General features: G+C 36.7%; 6 protein-coding genes across 7 annotated transcripts; 1 reads left to right on the top strand and 5 right to left on the bottom strand.

The window, feature by feature from the left end:
- The first annotated feature begins 10,803 nt into the window (after positions 1-10,803).
- On the top strand, positions 10,804-11,906 carry LOC108147912 (trypsin beta). Of its 2 annotated transcripts, XM_017274675.2 has the most exons (2): positions 10,804-11,174; positions 11,229-11,906. In XM_017274675.2, the coding sequence occupies exons 1-2, from the start codon at positions 10,988-10,990 to the stop codon at positions 11,714-11,716; spliced, it is 675 nt and encodes a 224-aa protein (XP_017130164.1). In that variant the 5' UTR covers positions 10,804-10,987; the 3' UTR covers positions 11,717-11,906. The 2 variants fall into 2 exon arrangements, with proteins under 2 accessions (XP_017130164.1, XP_017130163.1); XM_017274674.2 differs by having other exon boundaries at positions 10,815-11,816.
- Positions 11,907-12,069: 163 nt separating this feature from the next.
- Positions 12,070-12,933, bottom strand: LOC108147764 (vesicle-associated membrane protein-associated protein B). The gene is made up of 3 exons (XM_017274494.2): positions 12,730-12,933; positions 12,229-12,667; positions 12,070-12,175 (listed from the first exon to the last, which is right to left on the bottom strand). Exons 1-3 carry the CDS (start codon positions 12,862-12,864, stop codon positions 12,093-12,095), a joined length of 657 nt encoding a protein of 218 aa, XP_017129983.2. The 5' UTR covers positions 12,865-12,933; the 3' UTR covers positions 12,070-12,092.
- A 736-nt stretch (positions 12,934-13,669) lies between these two features.
- On the bottom strand, positions 13,670-14,537 carry LOC108147915 (myosin-2 essential light chain). The gene has a single exon (XM_017274680.2). The coding sequence runs from the start codon at positions 14,362-14,364 to the stop codon at positions 13,789-13,791; it is 576 nt and encodes a 191-aa protein (XP_017130169.1). The 5' UTR covers positions 14,365-14,537; the 3' UTR covers positions 13,670-13,788.
- A 364-nt stretch (positions 14,538-14,901) lies between these two features.
- LOC108147910 (trypsin beta-like) lies at positions 14,902-15,814 on the bottom strand. Its single transcript, XM_017274672.1, has one exon. The coding sequence runs from the start codon at positions 15,800-15,802 to the stop codon at positions 15,047-15,049; it is 756 nt and encodes a 251-aa protein (XP_017130161.1). The 5' UTR covers positions 15,803-15,814; the 3' UTR covers positions 14,902-15,046.
- An 873-nt stretch (positions 15,815-16,687) lies between these two features.
- Positions 16,688-17,610, bottom strand: LOC108147913 (trypsin beta-like). Its single transcript, XM_017274676.2, has one exon. It carries the CDS (start codon positions 17,544-17,546, stop codon positions 16,761-16,763), a length of 786 nt encoding a protein of 261 aa, XP_017130165.2. The 5' UTR covers positions 17,547-17,610; the 3' UTR covers positions 16,688-16,760.
- A 1,189-nt stretch (positions 17,611-18,799) lies between these two features.
- Positions 18,800-19,263, bottom strand: LOC108147920 (dynein light chain roadblock-type 1). The gene has a single exon (XM_017274685.2). It carries the CDS (start codon positions 19,185-19,187, stop codon positions 18,894-18,896), a length of 294 nt encoding a protein of 97 aa, XP_017130174.1. The 5' UTR covers positions 19,188-19,263; the 3' UTR covers positions 18,800-18,893.
- Positions 19,264-23,833: the final 4,570 nt, after the last annotated feature.

Raw genomic sequence — 23,833 nt, 5'->3', positions numbered from 1 at the left:
AATGGAGCACGGAAAGTGTTGTCAGAGCCCGCTTGGTTGACTTTCCCAGTTGGCCAAAAAGGAAAATAGTGTTGGCCTGTCCCACTTTTTGTTCCTGCTGAGTTTAATGGTTACGACGTATTACAACAAATAACTGGGAAGTGTGAAATATAAGTTCAACAATTTCGTTGAATTTTTCAATAATTTAGGCCTATTTCTTTTTATTTTATTTTGATTGCTCACAAAAGTTTGCCGAGATTTATGCAAAGAGTTTGATATTGTTTGGCCTGGCTTACGGTTCCTAGCCCATTTTGTTTGAACTTTGATGATTAATGGTGCATTTTCGAATATAGTTTTTCCATGAAATGTGTGAACCCTGCAGAAGAAATTGAATTTAAGAAAATAATTATATATTTGTTATAATTTATGGGACTGCAAGATTTTGCAAAGGGTTATTGACCTAAACTTGTGCCAAAAAATCATTATAGATTTAAATGGTGCAAATACCTTGGTAGAAATACCTTTTAAATAATGTTATTATGAAATAGTTAAAATTTCTTTTTTTTTTTTTTTTTACAAAATTTAAAATGACATAAAATTGGCTTTCCTCCTTTTATTTTCACGGATTTATGGGACTGCAAGATTTTGCAAAGGGTTATTGACCTAAACTTGTGCCAAAAAATCATTATAGATTTAAATGGTGCAAATACCTTGGTAGAAATACCTTTTAAATAATGTTATTATGAAATAGTTAAAATTTCTTTTTTTTTTTTTCTTTACAAAATTTAAAATGACATAAAATTGGCTTTCCTCCTTTTATTTTCACGGATTCTACAAACGCTTTTAAAGAGTTTAAAGAGCTTAGGGCATTCATCAGTTAATTAAGTGGCTTTTGAATTCCTGAGTAAATTCCTTGCATATCCGATTATATTTTGATTATTTGAAAACATTAGCTAAGCTCTCCGTTTCCTAAAGTTTATTATTGTTGCTTGTGGTTTGATCAGTAAATTTTAATTGGATCTTAATGAAAAACCTTGCAAATATTTACGCAAATTGCAATTTGCTAAAAATTTGCCAATTTGAATTTCGGAATTTGCTGTTAATTGAACACTCGAAGTTGGCTTGTTTGCACTTTGCATTTGTTATGATTGCAGTCAGTGGGCAGGCGGGCAAACAACAGGCAACAAATACGTGTGCAAACATGTGCTGGGCCACAAGCAAACATGGACAAATGAATGGTTAAATGTGTCACTAATTACGAAATGGCCGGCAATCAATCAGCGGAGGAAGAAAAAAGTCCACTCCAAATGGTCGATTGGGGGACACTTAATGGCGTTTAATATTCAGAAAAGGTTCTTAGCATCGGCAGCGGCAGCGGCGGTATAATGTACTCAATTAAAATGCGAGCAAGACAAAGTATCCGTTTACCCAGCCACTCTATCTGCGGCAATTTATGTGGCACCATGGCGAATACTTAATTTGACAAATGGCCATTAAAGCATTGAAGCATAGTAGTATATGTTTATTTTTATAATGTATGTAATTAAACTAGTTCCATTAAAAATATAAATCAAACTGACTTAAAATTTCGGTACACAAGACATTTAAATTAATTGATTATATAATAGCCTGGAGGTGGGAAAATAATATGTTCTATTTAATCGTCCCCTGTCATTTATTATTACGAGTCTCTTTGTCTGACATTTAAATTACTGGTGGCTTTAATTATAGAGTGTCGTTGAAATATGTTGAGCTTTTCATGGTTCATTTGCAATCCATTCGCAACAAATTATGTGCAAAACAAAAAGGCGACAATCAGTCATATTGCCGAAACTCAAAATGGAATCAATTTTGCAATCGAAAATGACTGGCAGGCATCGACATCGCATGTCTGTTTGAATGGCTTGACAAATGTTTGGATTGAATACAAAATATTTGTAGGCATCAAGAAACCAAGTCAAAAATCGGGGGCTGAGTTGCACTTGAGCTGCATGTCTGGCTAAAAACCTGAAGGATGCAGCACATGCTCCTCGATTCTCGTCTGTCAATCTGCTCTCCAAGTCAAGTGTTTGGCTGTCTGTCATTCGATGATTGACACGAGCGGGGGCGTGTCAATAAACCGACAAGTCAAGTGCCGCAAAATTGCAAAGAACCAGCTCAAAAATGCCAGGCAATCGATGGTGAAAAGGAATGGGTCAAAGGATATGTATTCCTTTGAGAGAAAATAAATTAAATATTTTATGTTTTCTACAAGTCATCAAAAAGTATTTAATTTCTCTAAAAATGTTCTTGAGTTTTGAATAAATTACCATGAAAATATTTATCATATCAATTTCTGACTAATTGGAAAGCATAAATTGTGTCACATTTGTTTCCCAGTTTACACATTTTCGGACTCGGCTTGTTTGTACTTCACTTGGCTTCCGGCTTCAAGTGCTTAAAAGTACATGGCGTATACGTAATGTTATTTTCGAGCTTGTTTATTGTCTGTAGTTATTTGACCCCAGGACAGTTTGCTGCTGCTGTATGTACATGCCATGCCACCATCCAAAGTGGGCTAAATTTAAAACACAAATTATAATTAAGGACGGAGTTGCAAAAAAAAACTTTTGGGGTGGACCAAATGCAATTAATTAAAGGCAGCCACTTGCTGATGGATGGCCCAACCACACGGCGTATGTGTAATTTAAAATTAATTTGTGCTAAATGAGCGCCACCAGTCGATGGTAGATGGTGGTGGTGGTGGCTCATGCCACATGCAATCACTGTGCCACATTGCGTGTGTGGTGCCGGAGAACCTTGAAATGCATTTAAAATTCTTACCACCTTTCGCGTTCGCGTATTTTGACACGAATTTTTAATTGTTTTCATTTTCATCAACGTAGAGTGGGAAATTGGCACATTCGGCGGGTATTTTGCACTCTGCGGTTTTCTAAATAACTAAATATCTTTGGCCCGCAGCCGCATTTGTCGGGGTTTTGGTTCAAGTGGGTCTCATTGAGCCACTTCTATGGCTGCCGCACCACTTTGTCCCACTTTCCCTGGCTCTTTTAGCCGCCACATGGGGGCAAAGTTTCCAGATATTATCGCTGACCATTGCCCGGTCACTCGGTCTCTGACCACTTTCCCTTTTTTTTTGCCTAGCAATCCACCCATTCCATTTAGACTAGGTTTTCCTGCAGCATGGTAATTTATATTTATATTTGCTGTCCAAGTGTATCTCCACCCGGCTCTAAAGTGGGTTATGAGGTTGCCAGCGGGCCGTAAATTGAATTATGGCTCACCAAATGGACAAGTCGAACGAGTAAATTATAGTCAATAAAACTGAACATTAATTGCAGATGCATTGCCCAAAATTATGTTTTTTTTAGGTATAAATATGTTTTATTGCCCTTTTCGTTTTATTTGTAATGCTTATCAAGGCTGAAAACTATGCTGTGAAAACATATTGATTTTTAAATAAACAAAAACTCATTGTAGTTTTCGAAGAAAATAAGAATTGAGGTTTAATAAATATTTGATTTGCTTTTTTTTAATTTAAATTATTTATTTTTATTTATTTCACAGATAAACAAAATCGTGACCTCTTTATAAAAATCCCGCACAGGTTCCTTTTCCAAAAATAGAAAGCGAATTGAACAACATAAATATTTAAATAAATCAATCAGACAAATGAAAGCTCTTGTAAATATTTGTAGTCTGCTTTCGGGGGCCCACACACAGATACACCCACACAGACAAACGACCACTCAAATTTATACAAAAACAATCAATTGGCAGCTCAAATCACACACACATATGCACGCACTTTTGTTTCTCTTTTGAATGGGCTATAAATGCCGGCTAAAGAAGCGCTTAAAAAAACCTCGCCAAAATGCTTCAAATGTAAGATAAACAAACCGGCAAAAAGATTCACCAACGCACACAAATGCACAGCGCACACACAGAAAGACACAAACTTTCACACACACACTGACTTTGGTGAGAGAGTTTTTCAAGAGAGTTATTCCAGCTTAACGCAAACTCACCAAATTTCCCTGAGAAGAGCAGTGTGAAAATTAAGAGAGAAAGAGAAAGTTTTCGCTTTAGGTCGAAAATATGCCAGTCTTAAAGGTTTTTTCAAATAAATTAGATTTTTAGATCGGCAAATTACAAAGCTTAGGTTATGTTTTGCTGTTTTGATTGGTTTGATTGGTTATTAATATTTTTTTACATTTGATATTTAAATAATTCTTATTAAGCCTTAAAATAAAAGCAAATGATAAAGTTTCCATTGTTTTTTATACCTAAGTCCTTTCAAATTTAAGCAAACAAATCAAAATGTGTTTGGTAGCCGCGTTTGGTTATTAATCCATTTTTCTTGACATTTAAATAATTATATTTTATAATTATAGTTTATATCTTTATAACATTAAATCTTAAAATAATAGGAAATTAGAAAGATTTATACTTTTTTACTAAGCCTAAGTCTGAATTGTTTTTTGTAGCTTTGTTTTTTTATTAATAATTTTTCAGTCTTAAAGTGCTAGATAATAATACAATTTTTTTATAAACAGTTACCTTTAAAAATAAAAAGTCCACAAAAAAATTAAAGATTTGTTTAAGCACTGACTTGAATGTTTTTCAAATATATAATAAAATACACATTTTGAAATTAAATACTTGATTATTATTACTAGAAAGGTCAAATTAAGCTGCTTTATATGTGCCACTTGTGTTTTGAAGCACGCATTGCTGCAGGACCAGCAAAAAAAAATGTAGCACACTTCTGGGGCTCAAATGATTTTTTAGGTGCTCTTGACGACAAGCCCAAAAGTTAAAAAAAAACAAAAACTAACAAGAAACAAGAAACACAGGCACCCGCATACAAGGAAAACAAAACGTAATAAATTGGGCTTTCTTGCTGGCGTGGCTGCTGCACTTAATAATTATAATTTATGCAAGAGTCAACAATTGTGGGCAACCAAAAGCGATGCCGTACAAAAGGTGCACTTGGTACACAGGGGAAGTGTATAAACTTTCGCCGAACACTAAATTTGCATAGTTTCGTTTCTTAATTGCCTTGAAAATGGGCTTCCGTTAAGGAGAAGTTATGAACAAAAAGTTCGTTGGTTTTCATAAGAAGGAAAATCTGTGCGTCACAGACATAAAATTACTAGGATACCCAAAAATATTTTTAAAAAATGTAAGAGATATATTTTTATATGCTTCTGCCAAAAACATTCATCTCTTAAAAATTTCTAAATCAAATAAAAATGCAACAAGTTTGCTTAGGAGACTTTAGTTCGCCTCTGCCATAAACATTCATTTTCAGGGAGTGATGAAGTGGCAATGCAATTGTCATCTAACAGATAGCTGAATTTCTGGCCTGGTACTGACATTAACATGGCGATGGCCTGGAAATTTCGGAAGCGGAGTTAGCAAGGTTTCGAATTGATGGGCTTCAATAAATTTCAGCCGGCGGAGTCAACGAGGTGTGTATGTGTGTGTGTGTGTGTCGATGTTGGGGCATACCCATTCGCCCCTCCTGTCCATTAGATTGGTATATGAGTATGTGGGGTACGTGGGAACCGAAACCGCAACTTGCCACCCTTTCGCAACCCGCAAAACCAGTTGACACATGTTGCAGTTAACATGTGAAGTGGATGTGGCATGGCTTGTATCCCGTGTGGAGAAGGCTTCAAATGCCAGTTCAGTGGACTATGTTTGCGGTGCAAAGTGATTTGCCATTATAGCACCACCCATCCACTACCCACTACCCACTACCCACCACCAATACCCATTTCCCTTTTCCCTTGGGAACGTTGTCTTTGGCACTTTGATCATTTGCCATTTGCCTGTTTGCGTTTTAATTAACTTACACCGGCTTAATGAACTTTGCAGGCCTTTAGCCGGAACCCAATCCCAAAAGAGGCTGCTTATTAGCTCTTGACATGGTTCCATGACCGTCTCATTGTGCTCCGGTTATTTACTGGGCCATTTGCAGATGTAATTGTTGTGGCGCACATTCGATCTGGATGGCCAACACCTTGGCCATTGGGCTTAGGGCACTCCGTAAGCGGCTTAACAGCTGAGCTCTTGATATCCGCTGGGGATAAGCCGGTGTAATTGGAAGAGGCTTAACATTATAAATTTTCTCAAATAACAGTAATTTTTTACTAAGTAAAATATAAACTGCTATTTTATTAATAATTAAAATAAATATATTTATATTTGTCAAATTTTTCTCTTCCAATTCCAATTTTACATACAACAACTTGAATATATATTTTTTATAAAGAGCTTTAAGACTGTCACTTATTTTAAATTATTACCAACTAGAGCTTTTCCGTTAATAAAATATATTTATTTGATTAAATAGCTTACCAAAATTATAAAATCCATAAATCTTAAAGGATAATTATTTTATTCAGTAATCTCTGGTTACGTATATATATTAAATAACGAACAAATTAAAATGTCATTAGGGTCTACTCTGGCCACAAATTCTCTGCTTGGCTACGTAAAAATTTAATATAGCTCATTTTTATAATGGAGCCAGGAATTTGCCAGGCTATGCCATTAACAGAACATTTTTTTGAAATCAACAGCAATTGTAAGCAGAAAAGTGACAAGCTGAAATAAAATATTCATAAAATTCATAATTTAATTTTTCTCATTTAATTTTTCGTGGCAAACCTCCCGACACCTAAATAACAAAAAGAAGGCTTGGGGGATGTCAATTTTTTCGACAGCTTTTCCTTTTTCCACTTTTGCCCTCGGCGGCTGTCAAATATTTGATTTAACCTTGGCCTAAGCTCTTTTGAACGCCGTTGGCCACTTAAAAAGAATGGCTCTCGACACGAAAGCGTTTGAATTGAACGAGCATTCGAGTGGAATTTAAAGATTAGTGGACTCGAGAATGGACCCGCCTAATTGGGGAGCTTATTAAAGACCCCCTAACTGGCCGTAGTCATTGAACTTGAAGTTGGGCCAACTTTTTTGCGGACGAGGAACCAACCAGGAAGCAGCTGCTGGCAGGAAAAACTTTTTGCCCACTTACGGCCGAGTTTTAGCCCCATAAATTTCCATATTAGAGAGCAGAGCAGGAAGCTGCACAAACATAGTTGATCCAATTAACTGACTAAGAATCACTTAGGTTGAAAGTTTAGCCCTGGACCTGGTCTCCACTCCACTTCACTCCACTTCACATTGCTTTGAGGCATCAAAGTTATCCCTTTTAAATGCCTACTCAATCCATTCCTCAAGTGCTCGTCCTGCGAATCCTGGCCACTCACACATGTACTCCACTTCATTGTCCTGCGGTCGCTCCAAATGGAAGTGGGATTGCGGGGCTTTTGACGAGACAATTTGTATTCATTGCCACTTTAATATTTAGCGATGCGTAAGCCGATGTCAGTCACTTCACAGTAAAGTGATTTTTTTGTTCGCCCCTGCTGTGTATATATTTTTACTCCATGTTTATCCCAGTGATTTTAAGTGCAATAATTTGCATTGCAACTGACACGGTATCACTGTGAAGTGCAGTGCTTCCCGCTGGCACTCACCGCCAATTGACGAAACAAACACGCTAGTTGAACAGTTGGTAGAGAAAAAAAAAGAGTGAATTGCCAGAAAGCTATTTAAATTAACACTTCCGAAAATGTCCGGAATAATTGCCGCATTTTTATCATTTTCCCAAAGAAATACAAATCGATTTTCATGTCTGTTTCGTAAGCTGGCAGGAAATTATATAAAAAAATACTTATGTTGGTCGTTAAACAAATTTATACAATAAATGCAAAAAATTCTTTAAATACATACAGCAAAGTTTTTTAAATTTATTTTATATTGCTTTATTTGACTGTGCTTGTTTTTATTGTACTTATTTTAATGTGTTTGACATATAAGTTGTGGGCTGGGATTTATTATACTAAAATGCTGACAGTTTTGAGATATTTATATTCCACAAGGTTCATTAATTGTAATGCATTCTTTAGTTTCCCGAATCTTAAAAGAAAATAAATTAAAATTGTATTTATATTTACTGTTAAAATGAAGTCCGCATTATTATCTTTGCGTTTTTCACGGGTTGCCACAATTGTTACCAGCACCTTCCAAATAAAAATGTTTAAGTTTGCATCCATGAATCTTGCATACCCCCTTTTCAACCCTTTGGCAGGACACCCCTTTTCTTTGCATTGCAACTCATTAAAAATGTTAAAGGGGCAACAACAAAGCCAAACAACCGGCAAAGGAGGAAAAATCCGCGAGAAGGGAGATGGAAAATCAGGGAAAGATGCCAGGGCAAATGGAGGAAAAGAAAAATCCGCGAACGAGTCAAGGTGAACACACTCACTTTGGCGCAGAGATCCGTTTTGGCAAGCAAATGAAGTCGGGGGTCCGGACCTCGGAAGATACCCCCGCCCCCACCCCACGAGTAGGGAAAACACCTTTACCTTTTACCACCCATCCAAACCACCTATCCACCTTACCGAATGCATTTCCTTTAGACTTTTTCCTCGCTTCCTTTGTTTATTTGCTCAGTGCGTTTTCAGTTGACTGCATCGTGCTTGTCGTTGGTTGAGAAAGCGGGTAAAATCGGGGAAAAGCCAAGGAAAAAGCGGGAATGGGCGGGGGGAAAATGCAATAAGTCACCGATTGGCGACAGGCTGCACAAATGTGTGGCCTAGTGCGGAAAAAAAGCGTGGCGTACATAAAAATGGGTTACCAGTGCAAGGCTGCCCAAGGCAAATTACGAATACGTACGTATACGTAATACAGTTGCCCAACGTAATGGAAAGCCATAAAAACGATTTATGGCAGTGCGAAAGAGATGCCAACATGGACCGATAGGGTTAACCAAGGTCATCCCACAGGGAGAACTTGAACCTCATCCCTCCTTCTCCTTGATTTGTGCTGGTAATTGCTTGGATCGTAATGAAACAATTGCAAGGACAACATTCAAATAAATAGATATGAAGACGATTTTTGGAAATAAGTCCTAGCGTTTGTCTATAAATGCTTAAATTTAAATTTTAAAATATATTTTGAAGCATAATATTAAATACAATGCATATCAAATTGCTTTATATAATACTAAAGGATTTAAAAAACTCTTAAAAATTAAAAAAAAAGAGTTGAATTTGAAATTACTTAATGTCACTAATAATGACAATAGATGAATTTCAAAGCGAACAAAGAGAGTATAATAGTCGAACCAGTTTACAAATGTAACTTGCCATTATCTTTCCACCACACAATTGATTGAGTTTGGGGATTTGTAGATATCATTAGCTGTCCCACATGGCATTTGTGTTTGCCCCCATCTGATTTAGCCATTTATATTCACATTTCCACTGCCCCTGGCCTACGAGATCATTGGCTTCCACTGGTTCTGGTTTGCAATTAATCGTTGAAAGGATTACACGCCCCCTCATAGGAACTCGGACTCTCATCAGCCCACTTAAGTGATGCTAATTTATGGCCCCGGCACATCTTGTTTGTTTGTCTCGTCTCCGATGAATGGGGCACTTTTCCCCAGGGTCTTTTTCCCTGACTTTGCTCGTTTGCCGCTCGGCTTGTGTTTGTTTGTCCGGTGCCATTTTCACCAGGAGTTTTGCGGTAAGTTTTTAAGCTGAGATTAGGCGGCATTGTTGTCAGTTTGGTCCACCGTTGTCAGCGGCTTGTTGCTCGCTTTTCAATTGCACAAAATATCAGCTTACTTGGTTTTTGAAGATATAATAGACTAACGAAGCATAACAATTGATCATGACCGCATGAGAAGGTATTTCTTTACATTTTAAAACACTTCCAAAGAGGAAATCTTATTTGACGAATTTACTTAGATATTCAAAACTCTACTATATATTTAATAAATCAATACAGAAGCTTAAATCGCCTAACTGGTACTTTTGGTAATAGACTTGTTTATATTTATAAAATATTAAATATTTTAGATAGTAATTCTTCATTTATTTATTTATTTTTATAAAATTGTATATTTAAAGATTTTTTTTTAATTTTCCTAAAACCGATTTTCACCTTAAGGGCTATATATATCAAACTTCTTTTGAAACTATCAGAATCTTCGGCGGTATTAATCCCGGTGCCTTAATGAAAGGCCTTGTTTGAGGTCAAAGGGCACCTTTGTCCCATTCATTTGCATCCAGCTTCCATACCATCAATTTCAGTAGATTGTTATTGTTGTTGTGGTTGCGACACCAAATTGCAACCGCATCCGAATCCAACCGCCTAATCAGCGTGTGACTCGCACACTAATGAACTACGGCCGCCAATTAGCCAATGGCCACGCCCACCGCCTCCACCCTTTGCCCCACAATTGACCGCACAAGATTGAGTGGCACTGACCTGGTTCACCCATTGCCCATCGTTTGCCATTTAATGTTCTCAACTGTCATCGGTCAAAGGACTGCGTCCATCCTTTGTGCAAATCCTTGGAATTTTGAAATATTATGCCACACAGGAGGTCCGAAACAATTTTCTAATCATCAGTGGCTTAACTATTCCACTTCACTAGGTGGTGGATAGTACTGGCTAATATTGTTTCTAAGGTTTCCGAGGTGCTATGCTCATTAGAAAGCTTAATTTGCTATGACTGTGAGTAATTTATTTATTTTATTTTAAGAAATTAAAATAAATTAAAAGCAAACCGGCAAAATTAAATTAAAATTTTGTATTGACAGACAACAAGTTAAAAAAAAAAAGTTAATAAAAGAGTAAAAAGGAAATAGTGACTAAGTCGTTATTAAGGTTTAATTTTGAGTAAGTAAATTTTATCTTAATACAGTTTTTTAAAAGCACTAATAAAATTATGCAATTACAAATTTTGTTTCAAAAATGACAAAATATATATTTTTGCATCAAACCTTTCTTGTGAGGTTTAAAGTAATTTTGCGTTTAAATACCAAGTCGAAAGCGAAACGCCGAATGAAAACCAATTTTCCTCGGTCTTAACGAGATCTGCTAAGAAGATCAAGATTCTGGCTAAATTCAAGACAATATCAGAATGTTTTTTGGGTACTGCATCGTGTTGATTTTACTATCACGAGGCACCACCGGAATCCAGAACGGCGTCGATGCACGGCTTGATCTCTGGACATTTATAGCCTCTGTGTGGGTAAATGGCCATCAAGAGTGCGGAGGCAGTGTCATCGATAATCGTATTATCCTGACGGCAGCCCAGTGTGTGAAAGGTATTCCCGTGAAAAATTTAACAATACGCGTGGGTACTTCAGATCTCTATAAAGGTGGAACAATTATCGAAGTCACAGCGATGATAGTGCATGAAAAGTATCGAGAGTTGAACAACGACATTGCGTTGCTGTGGCTCAAAACATCTGCCACCTCCGATAGAGTTACCAAAATTCCACTGACCAACAGCGAGCCCTCTGAAAAAGAGTACCCGAGCAACGCAGGATGGGGCGAAAAGCAACTGGAGACCTTTGTGGCGCCCAGAAAACTGCAAAACGGAGTTACCAAAATCCAGCCACGAAAGCTTTGCATCGATGAGCTTATCGAACCGATTGGCAATGGGCTACTCTGCTCCTTCTACAGCCAAAACGACATTTGTCCCGGCGACTATGGAGGTCCTCTGGTCCTGGCCAACAAACTGATTGGCATCGCCGTCCAAGGACATGGCTGTGGATATGCCAATCTGCCCTCCCTCTACACGAATGTCTTTCACTACCTACGATGGATTGATCAGAACTCCAAAAATATCAAGAAAAATAAATAGAATATTAGCTAAAGCGTTTAAAACATATTTAAGCAATATTTTTGATCTAACAAACAATTTATTTTATTTGTTTAACAAATCAAAATTAAAAGCAGTTAATGCAAATATCATTTAAAAAACTACAACTTTTCTATTTTTGATTCCCTTGATTATGACACTGTTTATTTGAAATAAAGAGAAATTCAGGTAAAACATTATCATCAGTTCGCTGTGTACTTCGAGAATTTTTTGAACTAACTACAAATCGATTTTGTTTGATTAGCTCCTTTTTAGATATGCATAATTTACAAATAATATATAATATCAAAAGTCTGACTTTTTGTAATAATAAAGTTTTATTTTAATATGAAAGTTAAAAACTTCTCGAAGAATCAATTTAAGGCTCTAATTTATCTCCGTACAAATTGTTTACCAGCATCTCATGAATTTGCTTACGGTGCATATATGATGTAAAAACCACTAAAATCATAGTGAGTACAGAAGATTATTAAGCTTTTTAAGGACATTCTTACCTCCCAGAAAAGAACCTATAATGACAAGCTTGGTAAAATGACAGCTTTTCATTGGTTTTTCCTGTTGCTGAGGTGCTTCCAACGAATTTGGACAATTGGGACAAAGCTGCGTATCTCTTTCCATGGGAATTTTTCCCAAAGAAGAGAGTAAATCCAGTCTTAAATTAGGAGCCGAAAAAGGTTTTGCCTCCAGGCGAACAAAAATACTTTTTGAGGAGATATCACTGCGGGAAACTCGCTGGAAAATTGCCAAAGTCGTCTCGCCATTGATATAATCTCGGGGAGCATACATGGATTGAATGCAAAAGTTGTGTTTCTGCTCCAGATCCTCATGAAAATCAAAGTTATTCAGACTAATGCTGATGTCGCTGAAGCAATAGGGTTCTATACTGCCGGAACTAGGACTCACATGATAGTGCTGAGATGCATTTGATTTTATCTACAAAAGATACATGATGTTTTAGGAGATTCAATATTTTAAAAAATATATCCTCAACTCGCCTTAAACAAAACCTGTCTATCGTTGGGATTTAGTAGTGTCAGCTTTCTCTTTTGGCAGCGATCATATGGGGCATAAAAAGTCAACAGTTTAGGGTTCACGCTTAGCAAATCCATTCTTCCTTCCAAAATCTCCATTTTCAATTGGTTTTGACTTTTTTTATTCCTGTTTTAAAAGCAACCGAAATGTGTCGGAAATATGCCAGCAATCGGAATGTTTTTGACAGCATTTGCATATGCTGCCCATCGATCCGTGTGCAGTGCATGTTTTTGCATTTATTGCCACCAGCAGCTGGCAACTACGAACTGCACCCTAAATTCCCCCCAAAAATGTACCAACTGAATCGAATCGCTGACCACAGCTGGAGGCATCATCACGCATTAGCATTAGGCACTTTCCATGTTTTGGGTGCAGGCAACGCAGCAGCAGCAGCGCTTTGAAATTATTTGCAATCGATTGAACTTGTCCAGGGCAGCCGGGGATTGCCACAGCCAAACGGCCGAATGGATGATGAACTCAGCTGTCCAGTTGCCTTTTTGGGTCATTCATTTCCCTGCGGAGTACTGAGGTCTGCTGAACAATTGATGATGCCGTTTGTGGGGCACTCTCAATAAATAATGGCTGGAAGGGGCATTTGAATTTACTGCAGCTACATTTTCTGTTTAATTTAATCGAAACACAAGAAAACATCGCAAGATACTTTGCAACAGCTTTTGTTTTATTTTTTAGGAATTAAAAATCAAGATTTTTATAATTTCTACGAACCAATTTAGCTTTCCCATGATATTTGAATAGTTTCGGAGTAAAAGTCTAAGGGATCTGGTTTTACTTTGCAAAATATTTATTTATTGAAATTTAATTGGATTCAAGGAACTGGATAAATTAACTCGCATTGCGATTTATAAATTCTTCTCTAGTTATAAGCCGAAAAATCAACAATAAAACGTTTTTTTTCCCTCCTTTTGGGGCTTGCAACAAATATTTATTTTAGACAAACTTTCACCTGTCTTTGAGTGTATTACTTTCAGGGGTTCCCTAGCAATTTGTTTTATTTCTGTCTATTAATCCTTCATAATGTCTTGGATCAGCTGCTTGTAGTTGACCATTCCCAGTTCGTTGATCCTGCCCCTTAGAAGATCATCCACCTCCCATCCGCTCATGCACTCGCCGCACTGAGATAAAATACGCCGGAGTTTTACGGCGGGCAGAAATCCGGAATTATTCGTATCAAAGAGATTGAGACTGGCTGTGAACTGTTCCACTTCCATCTGCTTTTTCTGGGGACTCGACCGGCCGCCATGCTTGCCCAGGCTGCAGTATATGGTCATCACCTCGTCGAAGGATATGCGCCTCAAGGATGCGGCCTTAAGTTGACGGACATGTTCATCGATCATCGCCTCGCTGGGATTGGCGCCCATCACCCGGAGACAATTGCCCAGGTGGCGAATGGCTATCTTGTTGTCACCGCGTCCATCGTGACTGAGGAAAATCGCATGCAGTTCCAGGATGCGACGCTTCTCCGGTTTCGGGCCGGGATGTGGAGCTGTCATGTGGCCAGTTCTCCTCTGATTGAAGCCTGCTTTCGATGATGACGGATGAGTTGATGAGGGTTCACGTTGATTGCCTGTCTTGGACATCGTCACGGTTCACGAATTACGGGCTATGAATTACTGAGTACGGAATGGACAAATGCGAGCTATTATCCAATGGTTATTTGCTATTGGATGAAACTCATGGCACTGGGAAAACGGAAAACAATGATTGGAAAACACAGAAATATGATAATGCCGGACATGCTGACAGGTGAAAGATGACTGACTCAATTCAGAATTTATTTATAAATGTCATCATGTTGATTGAAATGTGTATCACTAAAAAAGATCTAAAATTAAAATTAAATAAACGATAAAAAATGGAATAAAAAAAATAAACATCTGACAATTAAATTGCAAATTGTACATTTAAAATTTAAACTATATATGTTCAATAGTATTGTTAAATACCTTGCATATTACATTGCATGATTTAATGTTAAAATATTATAATTATTGTTCAAACTATTAGATTTAAACTAGTTTCTATTCGATTTTTATGTGTTTTATTTAAATTAAATGTGGTTTAAAACTAGATATAGTTTTAAGATTTAAAAAAAATTCTATAAATTGTGTAATGCAATTTTTTGTTATATTTTTGTATTTAAAATAACTAAAAACCATTTGAAGAGTAAAGCAAAAAGTGTTCAAAACATAAGATAAATTGCATTAATTTGAATTTTTTCTGAAACATTGATTTAATATTTTATAGATCGACAGGAATTAATTAAATATTTTTCTTAATTGTATCAATGATCCAGTTGCGGAAAAAAGCAACATCGGCATAGACTCCAGGAATGTTAGAAGCACAAACCCCGCCAAATGAAACTATGCCAATTAGTTTCCGATCGGGAAGGCTAATCAACGGACCACCGGAATCGAATGTACATGCATCCTTTCCAGGTGCCCAGGCACAGATCATGTCCTTCGTAATTATAGAATTACCGTAGGCTTTTTTGCAGTCGGTTTGACTCACGACTGCTACATTGACGCCTTTTAGTATTGGCGAAGTTACGCCTTTGTCTGTTGTATATCCCCATCCAGAGACCAAGCTCATGGTTCCAGCTTTTGGAGTTGTATCAGCCAAAGCAATTTTTTTTACATTGGCATCGAATTTGAGGGGTGACCTCAAAATTAACACAGCAACGTCGTTAGGTAAGGATTTGCTTTTGTAATGTTCATGTGGTATTGCCTTTTGAACTTTCACCAGCTGACCTCCTTTGCTCCAAATCGGAGATCCAGCCCGAATCCAGAATTTCTGAAGGTTTACGCCTTCGAGGCAGTGGGCTGCAGTCAGGATAACACGGTCGCTGTATATGATGCCACCGCAGTCGTGTACCCCATTATTTAGCAGTGACACTTGCCAAGGGACATCCTTGATGGGAATATTGTAGCCGCCAACGATCCTTTCCTCAGGCCCAGGAATCCGAGCAGCAGAGAGCAGGACAAAACTTGTCAATGAGATCAGACACTCGAAGTACATTGTAACTTTGTTTGACTTTGGTTCCCAATGTCTGAACTGCAAGTTGTGCCACTCTTTTATAGGTCTGCCTGATATAACTCCATTCTAAATATAAACTAGGTCTATAAATTGGAAACTAAATTAGCCAATTTAACTATTTTTAGCATTTCATTTTAAGTTCGCTATTTTAATACGGTTGTTTTATTTTCAGCACATATTAACTGAATTCCATTCCCAATAGTCCCAATCTTTTGACAACCCCATAACTTCAATACATTATTGCTCTCATTACTCAACGTACTAAAAATAGGGGCGGCATATATATAAAAGCTTGAAACAACCATTTTTAAAATTACTTTTTCTGGAGCTGTTAATGAAGTACCCACATTTTAGTTAAGACATGGAGATTCCAAGTGTCTCAGTTACCTTTGCTTAATGAAACAAGATGGGCATGTGTTGAAGCTAGCAACCAATGGTGTTCTTAAACCCATATATTCAGTAAATCAATTGAGTTGCGGTAAAATCATCAACTTTTTAAAAAGGTTTCGCGTTGCTTAACTAACAGTGTACTTTGAACATGGACAAGGCAATCCGGTCAGGTGGTAAGTGCCTAAAATTAAATTTTACTAATTACTTAATAAATACTGATAGAAAAACAGACTTAAAAAGCAATTTTAAAGATGTAAAACATATAAAATAATTGGTTTTACTTCAACAGTTTCAAAGTTCTCAAATTTGTAATGGGTTTTTAAGACTAAATTCTAAGATTTCTTTTACTTTAAAAATAAGTAAAAAATAAATATAATAAAATTAATGCTTGCCCAAAAAATTGTACATTCAAAACAAAACAGATAAAAGATATTCAATAAATTTAGTTTTCATAGTAAACAAATTTTATTTGCATTAATAACCTTATAAATAAATTCTTTTTTGAGGTATATATATTACATATATATATTTTTCAATAGTATAGGTTTTGCTAGTGACAGAAACAGCTAACAGTGTTCTCGATCCATTTCTTGTGAACTGCAACATCACTGTAAACACTAGGCGTTAAGCATCGGAGACTTCCAGAGACGATCCCAATAAGTCTTTTGGGTGAAGTAGTAACCAAAGGACCACCAGAGTCGCCAAGGCAAGAACCGGCTCCAAACGCAGATGCACAAATTTGGTCTTTCTCCAAAAAAAAAATATTGTCTTCTGCCAATAACTCTGTCAATTTGCTGTAGGCCTTGTCACACCGCTTTCGATCTTTTACGAAAACTGTGACGGCATGCAATTTATCCGGCGTTATACCATTGGGATTATAATATGTCAATCCCCAACCACTAACGGTCGCAGGTGTTCCGACCTCAGGAGTTCTCTTGGCCAACTTAACGTTCCGTGTGAAATTATCAAATTTGAGGGAAGAGCTCAAGAAAAGAACAGCAATGTCATTTGTAAGATTTGTCACGTTAAATTTCTCATGGGAAACAGATGACTTTATCTTCACCAATTGACCGCCAGAATTCCAAGATAATGATCCGGCACGCACAGAAACATCTTTGATCTTAACTCTATACAAACAGTGTGCTGCGGTCAGTACAATCCTTTCGCTGTATATAACTCCACCACAAAGCAGGGATCCATTTTGCGAAAGAGACACTTGCCAAGGAATGTGATTCGCAACAGGATATCCATCAGCGATACGTTTTTCAGGACCTTGAAACCGTTGGGAAGACAGAGTAACGACCAGCATTATAAGAACAAAGCCTTGAAGTATCATTATTTAGCTTCTCAAACTTGTGTTGTTTTGGTGTAAAATTTCTTTGCGGAGTACATTGCAACTGGCAGAAAATCCACTCTTTTATAGGGCCTCTTATCGGAAAGCTATACATCAATGATTTAATGTACTTATTTTCTGGAATTTTTTTACTGAAGATAAAATTAATGAAATAATTAAAAATTATCTATTGTACACAATCATTGCATTGTACTATGAATATTTATTTGCGACTTTAGAATTTTAAGACTTTTATAAAGTGCAACATTTTTGACTGAAAAAATATCACGTGTAAAACATAAAAAAAATTCGTATCGCGTTTTATGGCCTTATCACAGACTTTTACATTTTTTTAAATGATTGATGGTTTTTTAAAGTTTAATTTTTGGTTTCAATATCAATATTCAGGTGAGTTTTATATTGTTACCAAGAAAATGTGTGGCTTCCGTTTCAAGGAGTCACTAATCAATGAATTTTGAATCATGTAAGCATTATTGAGGCCACCATGATTCGTTCTGACTCAATCTCAGTGCTGGCATATTTTTCTATTTCGCACAAATCTGACCTAAACAGTTTAACTTCATACAAAAAAAAATTCTGACAATGTTTTTAAATAATAACGTTGTTAAGATTTCTTAAATTGTATTTCTAATAACAACACTAAAATTAATTTTGTTTCGTCTTTTTTGCCTTAAAAATTGAGATCAGCCAACACTGTTATATTAACTTATCTTTACTCCTTCGTCCAGATGTTTATGAAATTATCGCGAATGAATAGTTACAAGCTGCACCGATGCTTGGATAAATTGGCATCGATGCTTCGTGCGACTTTACCAAGTTAACAGCAAGGTTTTTGCATCGCCCAATGCTCATAATGCACTTTGCATGTAACATATTTAATTAAATGAAAAATAGCAAAGCCCGGAGGAGCAACGTCCCGCTTTTGGTTACCGTGTGGCATCGGTATCCTTGCACACTGCCATCCTGACGAGGGCCGCAAAAAAGTTTATTTGTTTCGTGGCTGCCTCAGTCAGTCTTCATTTATTGTAAATGAGTTTGCCGGGCCACGATGCAGGATACGGGATACTGGGGGGCTTTTTGGGGGGCGGGCGAAAAGGATGCGCATATATGTATGCGGTCCAAAGGATGCATATTGAATAAGAGCTCCGCACGCAAATGGCATTCCAATTCAATTCCGATTCCCAATGCAAATAATTTGCAGGCGAATGCTATTATTGACGGAATGCTATGGCGAATATGTTAATAACATTTAATTTACTGAACACTTCGTCTTTAAATGGATGCAAATGACATGAGGTTTTGGGCCCCCGCAGGATGAGTATTTTTTATTTAGTCACTGGGGCTCTGGAGTACCATGATGAAGTAATCCTCCTGCGGACACAGCATCACCTCGTGCAGGAGCGTCCGCAACCGCAGAAAGGTGAATTCGTTGGTGGCGTCCAGATCCAGGACCACCTGGCGAGCCTTTTCTTTCAGCGTTTGCATCAGGGCAGCGTAGTGCAGGGTCAAGTTGTAGTCCAGGGTCGTCTTGATGGCAATACCATCGTTGTCTATCACCACTATGCCGACAATGTTCTTCATCGACTGGAAACGCTTCAGCATCTCCTCAACTTCGGCCGACATTTTTGTATTTTAGTTTTTCTATCGATTTTTTAGTGTAGAAGTGTATTTACGAAGAATGCTTTTAATTCTTACGAATAATAACAATAAATGAGCGAAGTCTCATGGCATACCAAATAAAAGAACACATTGTTTGAGAACTTGCTTTGCTGTAACTTGGCCAAAATAAGGCGCACAGCCATAAAACTGACTGTTTTGGGCAGCTGGCGACCAATACTAGTTATACCCTTCCATCCCCGGTTAATTTAAAAAAAATATTTTTTTAACCATTTTGTGCATTTTTTGTATTATTTTTGTATTTTGTATTTTTTGGGTTACATCATCATTTTTGGCGAAAATGTAAAATTTTTTAACAATTTTAGCTGTGAATTGGACGTTTTATGACGAATTCAACGGTGTATGACTATCCAAGTTTTGACAACTACTTCCCGTGGTTTTTGTACAAAAACTAATTATAAAAAGTGTTTTCTTAAAATTTTGCTGTAACTTGGCCAATTTAAGCCACATTTATTCACAGTGTATTGTCGAGGGGACTTTGTCATATTACTGGTCCACTTCATCTGCCAGTTTAACGAGTCAATGCAAGTTTTATGATGTTCGGCATAATCCGGCAGTTGCTGGTTGCTGTTGTGTCCGTAAATAAGCATTCAAGTTGGCAACAATTCCGGATGTCGGACTGCAAAAGTTTCGCTTTTGTGGATGGCAAAAGTACGGAAAATTAATTGAATGCTGTTGATGCTGATGCTGATGCCAATGCCCCATCCTCCGTGCTGATGGTGATGGCGATGCTGATCCTGGTCCTGGTCCTGTTCCACTCGAAATGCAGATGAAATGTTTGGCATCAAGTTCGAGGCGGTGCGGAAATTATGCCACTCTTCCGGTTCGACCAGACTCCGGCAGACAAAAGCCGGACTACGGACTGCGGACTACGGACTACGGACTTCGGACTTCGGGCTACAGACTCCGGCTGAGTTGTTATGAAAAGAGTGTAAAATTGTTCACTTTTTAAATTAATTAAAAGTCTTAAAACTCATAATGAAATTACTCAAACGAGCAGACAGCCGAACAAAATGGTCGTAAAAAGGAATTGGGTGGGGCAGTGCATAGTGCATATATGCAAATTCCTGGCCAGACTTGAGGGAAATTAAACTTTTTTCCCGACTCCTCGGCCGGCAAGGGAAGGAAATTCATTTGGTAATTAAATCAATGTCCATGCGAAAAACCTCAAATGCAATTTGTCATGCAATGCCGGAGAAGTCAAAATGTGGAAAATACACTCTCTAACTTCGTTAAATGGGGGTTTGGAAATGGGCGGGAAAATGTGGAAAGCGGCTTTGCATTTTATTGCATATTTGTTGAATAAATAGCTCGTTTTGTACGCTGTCCAAGCAGCAACATAAAAATAATCAAATTGAAAAGCAAACAGGAGAGTCCAAGTCCTTGATCCTGTTTTCACGTTGATGCTCGCTCACGAAACTAAAATATTTACAAATGTTTTGGCAATTTATGCAACTTGCAAACATTCGCATTTTAGTAGTTACAAAGTCAGGGCAAAACAAAAACATGTTTTCATTCTAGTATGCAATTTTGTTGGACCAACTCCATGCAGAAATATAATTTGATATTTATGAAAACATGTTTTGTCCTGCTCTTTTTTGATAATAATTTAACTTTGTTATTTATGCATAGAATTTGGCATGGCAATGTCACAAATCACATTTAATTTGTTTGGCCTTTCAGACTTTGAACTTTAAAATATTATAATAGTGGAAATCTACTACTGCGATTTAAGTCCTTTATTGTATTGATTTTTGACTCGTTTAATGAATCTGTAATTAATTGCAAATTAATTGATTTTTTTTAATAAACATGCCTGGTCAAGTTTTATCATTCATCTGTCGGATTTCCTCTGTTTTGTCACCTTTCGTTTCCTGCACTGCATTTGCATAACCTCATTTAATAAAGAATAATTTATTAATCAACGAATCATTGGCCATATTTGAGCATTTCTGCAAATATTTCAACAATGTCCACAAGGTGATAATGAGATCAACATACCCTACCATACTGAGAACCACAATTTAAAGTGGCAAATTCGAGTAAGTGAGTTATGAAGCAGGACAAGATAATGAGAATCGGATTTCATTTGCAATTAGCAACGGGCACACGCATACATTACATCGTAACCCGTTTCATACTCTCAATGTTGGTTAATTTAATTCTGGCCAAAATTTAAATTATGATTGAGCATAGCTGCTGTTGTGTACGTGCCAGCTTTGTTCTTAATTGAATTTTAAATAAATGCCGTGTCGACTATATAACTGTAATTATGTGAAAAGGTGGAAAATTCAAATAAATTTAATCTGACTCTGTTTATTTTTTTATTTAAAAACTTTAGGAAAGACTATTAAAATTTATTTAAGAAAGTTGCTTTTAATTTTAGTCAATTTAATTAAATTGATTTATTAATTATGTGTTATAAAATAATACAATTTTACATACCTATTATACTTTGACTATTCTTTTATTTTTTATTTAATCTCTGAAATCTTAATTTGTAAAAAAAAATAAAATCAATGTATATACATATCAATTTTCACTGATAAACGTTGATCACAAAAGTCCCAGTAGAGCTTTGAATCTTTTGAAATAAATCACAAGGCGTATTCCCAAATATGGCGACAATCGCACCTGAAGTGTCAAATGGGATAAAAAACAATGCAGAAATCCAGGCAAATCGCTTCCTGCCTCCGCCTGCAATCTGATTTGGAGCGACTTAAGGTCCTTTAATAAAATACTCCGATACTGGGGAACCTGGTAAAGTGTGACACTTTTTCATTTGACGCTCGCCTGCGCTCACAAAGTCATAAGCAGAAATGCCGGGGGATACAAATTTAAATTAAATATTATAGCGTGGAGCCTGTAAAAGCAGCCTTGGGGGCCAGATAAATGCGTAAACAGGATACCCCACTGTGTTCAAGGATGCCGATGGGGGTGTGAATCTGTTTGTCTGCACCTGATGCCTTTTTGTTGGGCTTTTTGGTATTTTATTACATTTCTCTGTTTGCATTCTTTTGTGTGGGTGAGTGTATATCTTTGGATGAGCCAGCTTTTGGCTTTTCAACCTATCTCATCTTGGTAAATGAAATGAACATTTTGCTAGAGTAAAATATATGGGTTGGGTGGCCATAAAGGGATTTATCGACTTTTTAAATAAATATTTTTTGAGTTATTTTCAAATCAATTTTGTCAAACGGAATTTATTTTAGTATTTATTAATTTATTTACATAATTTTTTCGATAGAAAAAGAAATTCTTATATTTAGGATGCTATACACTAAAAAATACAATAATTTTCGTTAGATTAGTTTCATGACATTTCCTAAACTTTAATTTTCAAAACTTAATTATTTATATATTAAAAAACTTTGACTTCAGTATTGTTGGCTATATCGCGAAACATATTATAAGCTTTTATACGACTTTTACGCAGAACCACTAAATTATCATGGAAAAGTACTATTGGTTTGTGGAATGTTAGATCTTGTATTTCTGTGCTATATGTGTTACTAACAGACTTTCAGAATTTGCTTTCACTTAAGAATTGAGATAGATTAAAAAATTATTTTAGAATCTTATGAACGCAAAACCTAACTCACAGCTTCTGTTTTTTTGAATATTTATCGTCATATTGAACATTTGATGAGCCGCCTTTCACTTTACTCAATTATGTATTACCCATTTAAGCTTAGTTCGCCTTGTGCCACTTTAATGCCTAGCAGACCCACAGCATTTGCTTATCAAAGTAAAAAACTTCTATCATATTTAACGAAAAAAGGTCAACAGAGAATAAAATAGGAGAAAAAGGAAAACCTTGACATCACCTTTTTCAATCAACTAAAAAGTGTCTTGTTTTGCCACCCACTGCCACCCACAACCAGCACCACCGACTTTCTCCTTTCTTCTTTCTCTGCGGCACCACTGACTCAATAAGCCGGCATTTTATTTGCATTTTTTTCGTCACTTGCCCGCCGTCGGTCTGTCCCAAAAGGCTGTCTGTCGTCAATTCTGCCGCTTCGTTGGCTGCCAGCCGAGTTTTTCACTTTGTGCCCCCAACGTTGCTCTGTGGAAGGTGGAGTGAAGGGGGAGTGGCATTGTGGTGGGCGGTGGGGTGTGGGTAGAGAAGGAGGCTGGAGCCATCGGCGGCAGCAAATTCATCATCGTCTCAGCACGCGTCTGTCAGCCGCGCTAAGGATACAATAAATGTCTTTCGCGGTCGCCCATTTCACTGACAGTGTGTCCTTCCCCAATGTGTCCTGATAGCCTTGATTACACTGAGAAATACAAAACACTACCAAAACGGCATTTGTTCAAAAAGAAATTATCAACGCTTTAAAATTTTGTTTTAAGAAATCCTCAAGCTGGTCTAAATAACAAATTCGTTATAAAAATTCTGTAAGATTTTGGCGTTTTATGAATATAAATAATAATTAATATATTTTAGTGTATTTTAGTTTATAATTTTTTTTTCTGTAAGTATTTTGAATTAATATATTTTAAGCAGTGTTCTTCAATCTTTTAAAATAGAATCAAAATTTCGATATATTAACACAATCAATAAAACCATTTTTTTGGTGTACCCATCGGTT

Source organism: Drosophila elegans, unplaced genomic scaffold, assembly GCF_018152505.1.
Source record: "Drosophila elegans isolate 14027-0461.03 unplaced genomic scaffold, ASM1815250v1 contig_814, whole genome shotgun sequence".
In the NCBI taxonomy this organism is placed as follows: Eukaryota; Metazoa; Arthropoda; class Insecta; order Diptera; family Drosophilidae; genus Drosophila; species Drosophila elegans.
This window is presented reverse-complemented; position numbering and strand designations above follow the sequence as displayed.

What these genes read in the sequence shown, in the direction of transcription:
- LOC108147764 (XM_017274494.2), bottom strand. Translation starts at nt 12,864, where the DNA reads ATGGAGATTTTGGAAGGAAGAATGGATTTGCTAAGCGTGAACCCTAAA. An exon ending in ATAGACAGGTTTTGTTTAAG is followed by an intron (nt 12,668 to 12,729) that starts GCGAGTTGAGGA and finishes TATCTTTTGTAG; the next exon opens with ATAAAATCAAATGCATCTCA. An exon ending in TATAGGTTCTTTTCTGGGAG is followed by an intron (nt 12,176 to 12,228) that starts GTAAGAATGTCC and finishes CTATGATTTTAG; the next exon opens with TGGTTTTTACATCATATATG.
- LOC108147913 (XM_017274676.2), bottom strand. Translation starts at nt 17,546, where the DNA reads ATGATACTTCAAGGCTTTGTTCTTATAATGCTGGTCGTTACTCTGTCT.
- LOC108147920 (XM_017274685.2), bottom strand. Translation starts at nt 19,187, where the DNA reads ATGTCGGCCGAAGTTGAGGAGATGCTGAAGCGTTTCCAGTCGATGAAG.
- LOC108147912 (XM_017274674.2), top strand. Translation starts at nt 10,988, where the DNA reads ATGTTTTTTGGGTACTGCATCGTGTTGATTTTACTATCACGAGGCACC.
- LOC108147915 (XM_017274680.2), bottom strand. Translation starts at nt 14,364, where the DNA reads ATGTCCAAGACAGGCAATCAACGTGAACCCTCATCAACTCATCCGTCA.
- LOC108147910 (XM_017274672.1), bottom strand. Translation starts at nt 15,802, where the DNA reads ATGTACTTCGAGTGTCTGATCTCATTGACAAGTTTTGTCCTGCTCTCT.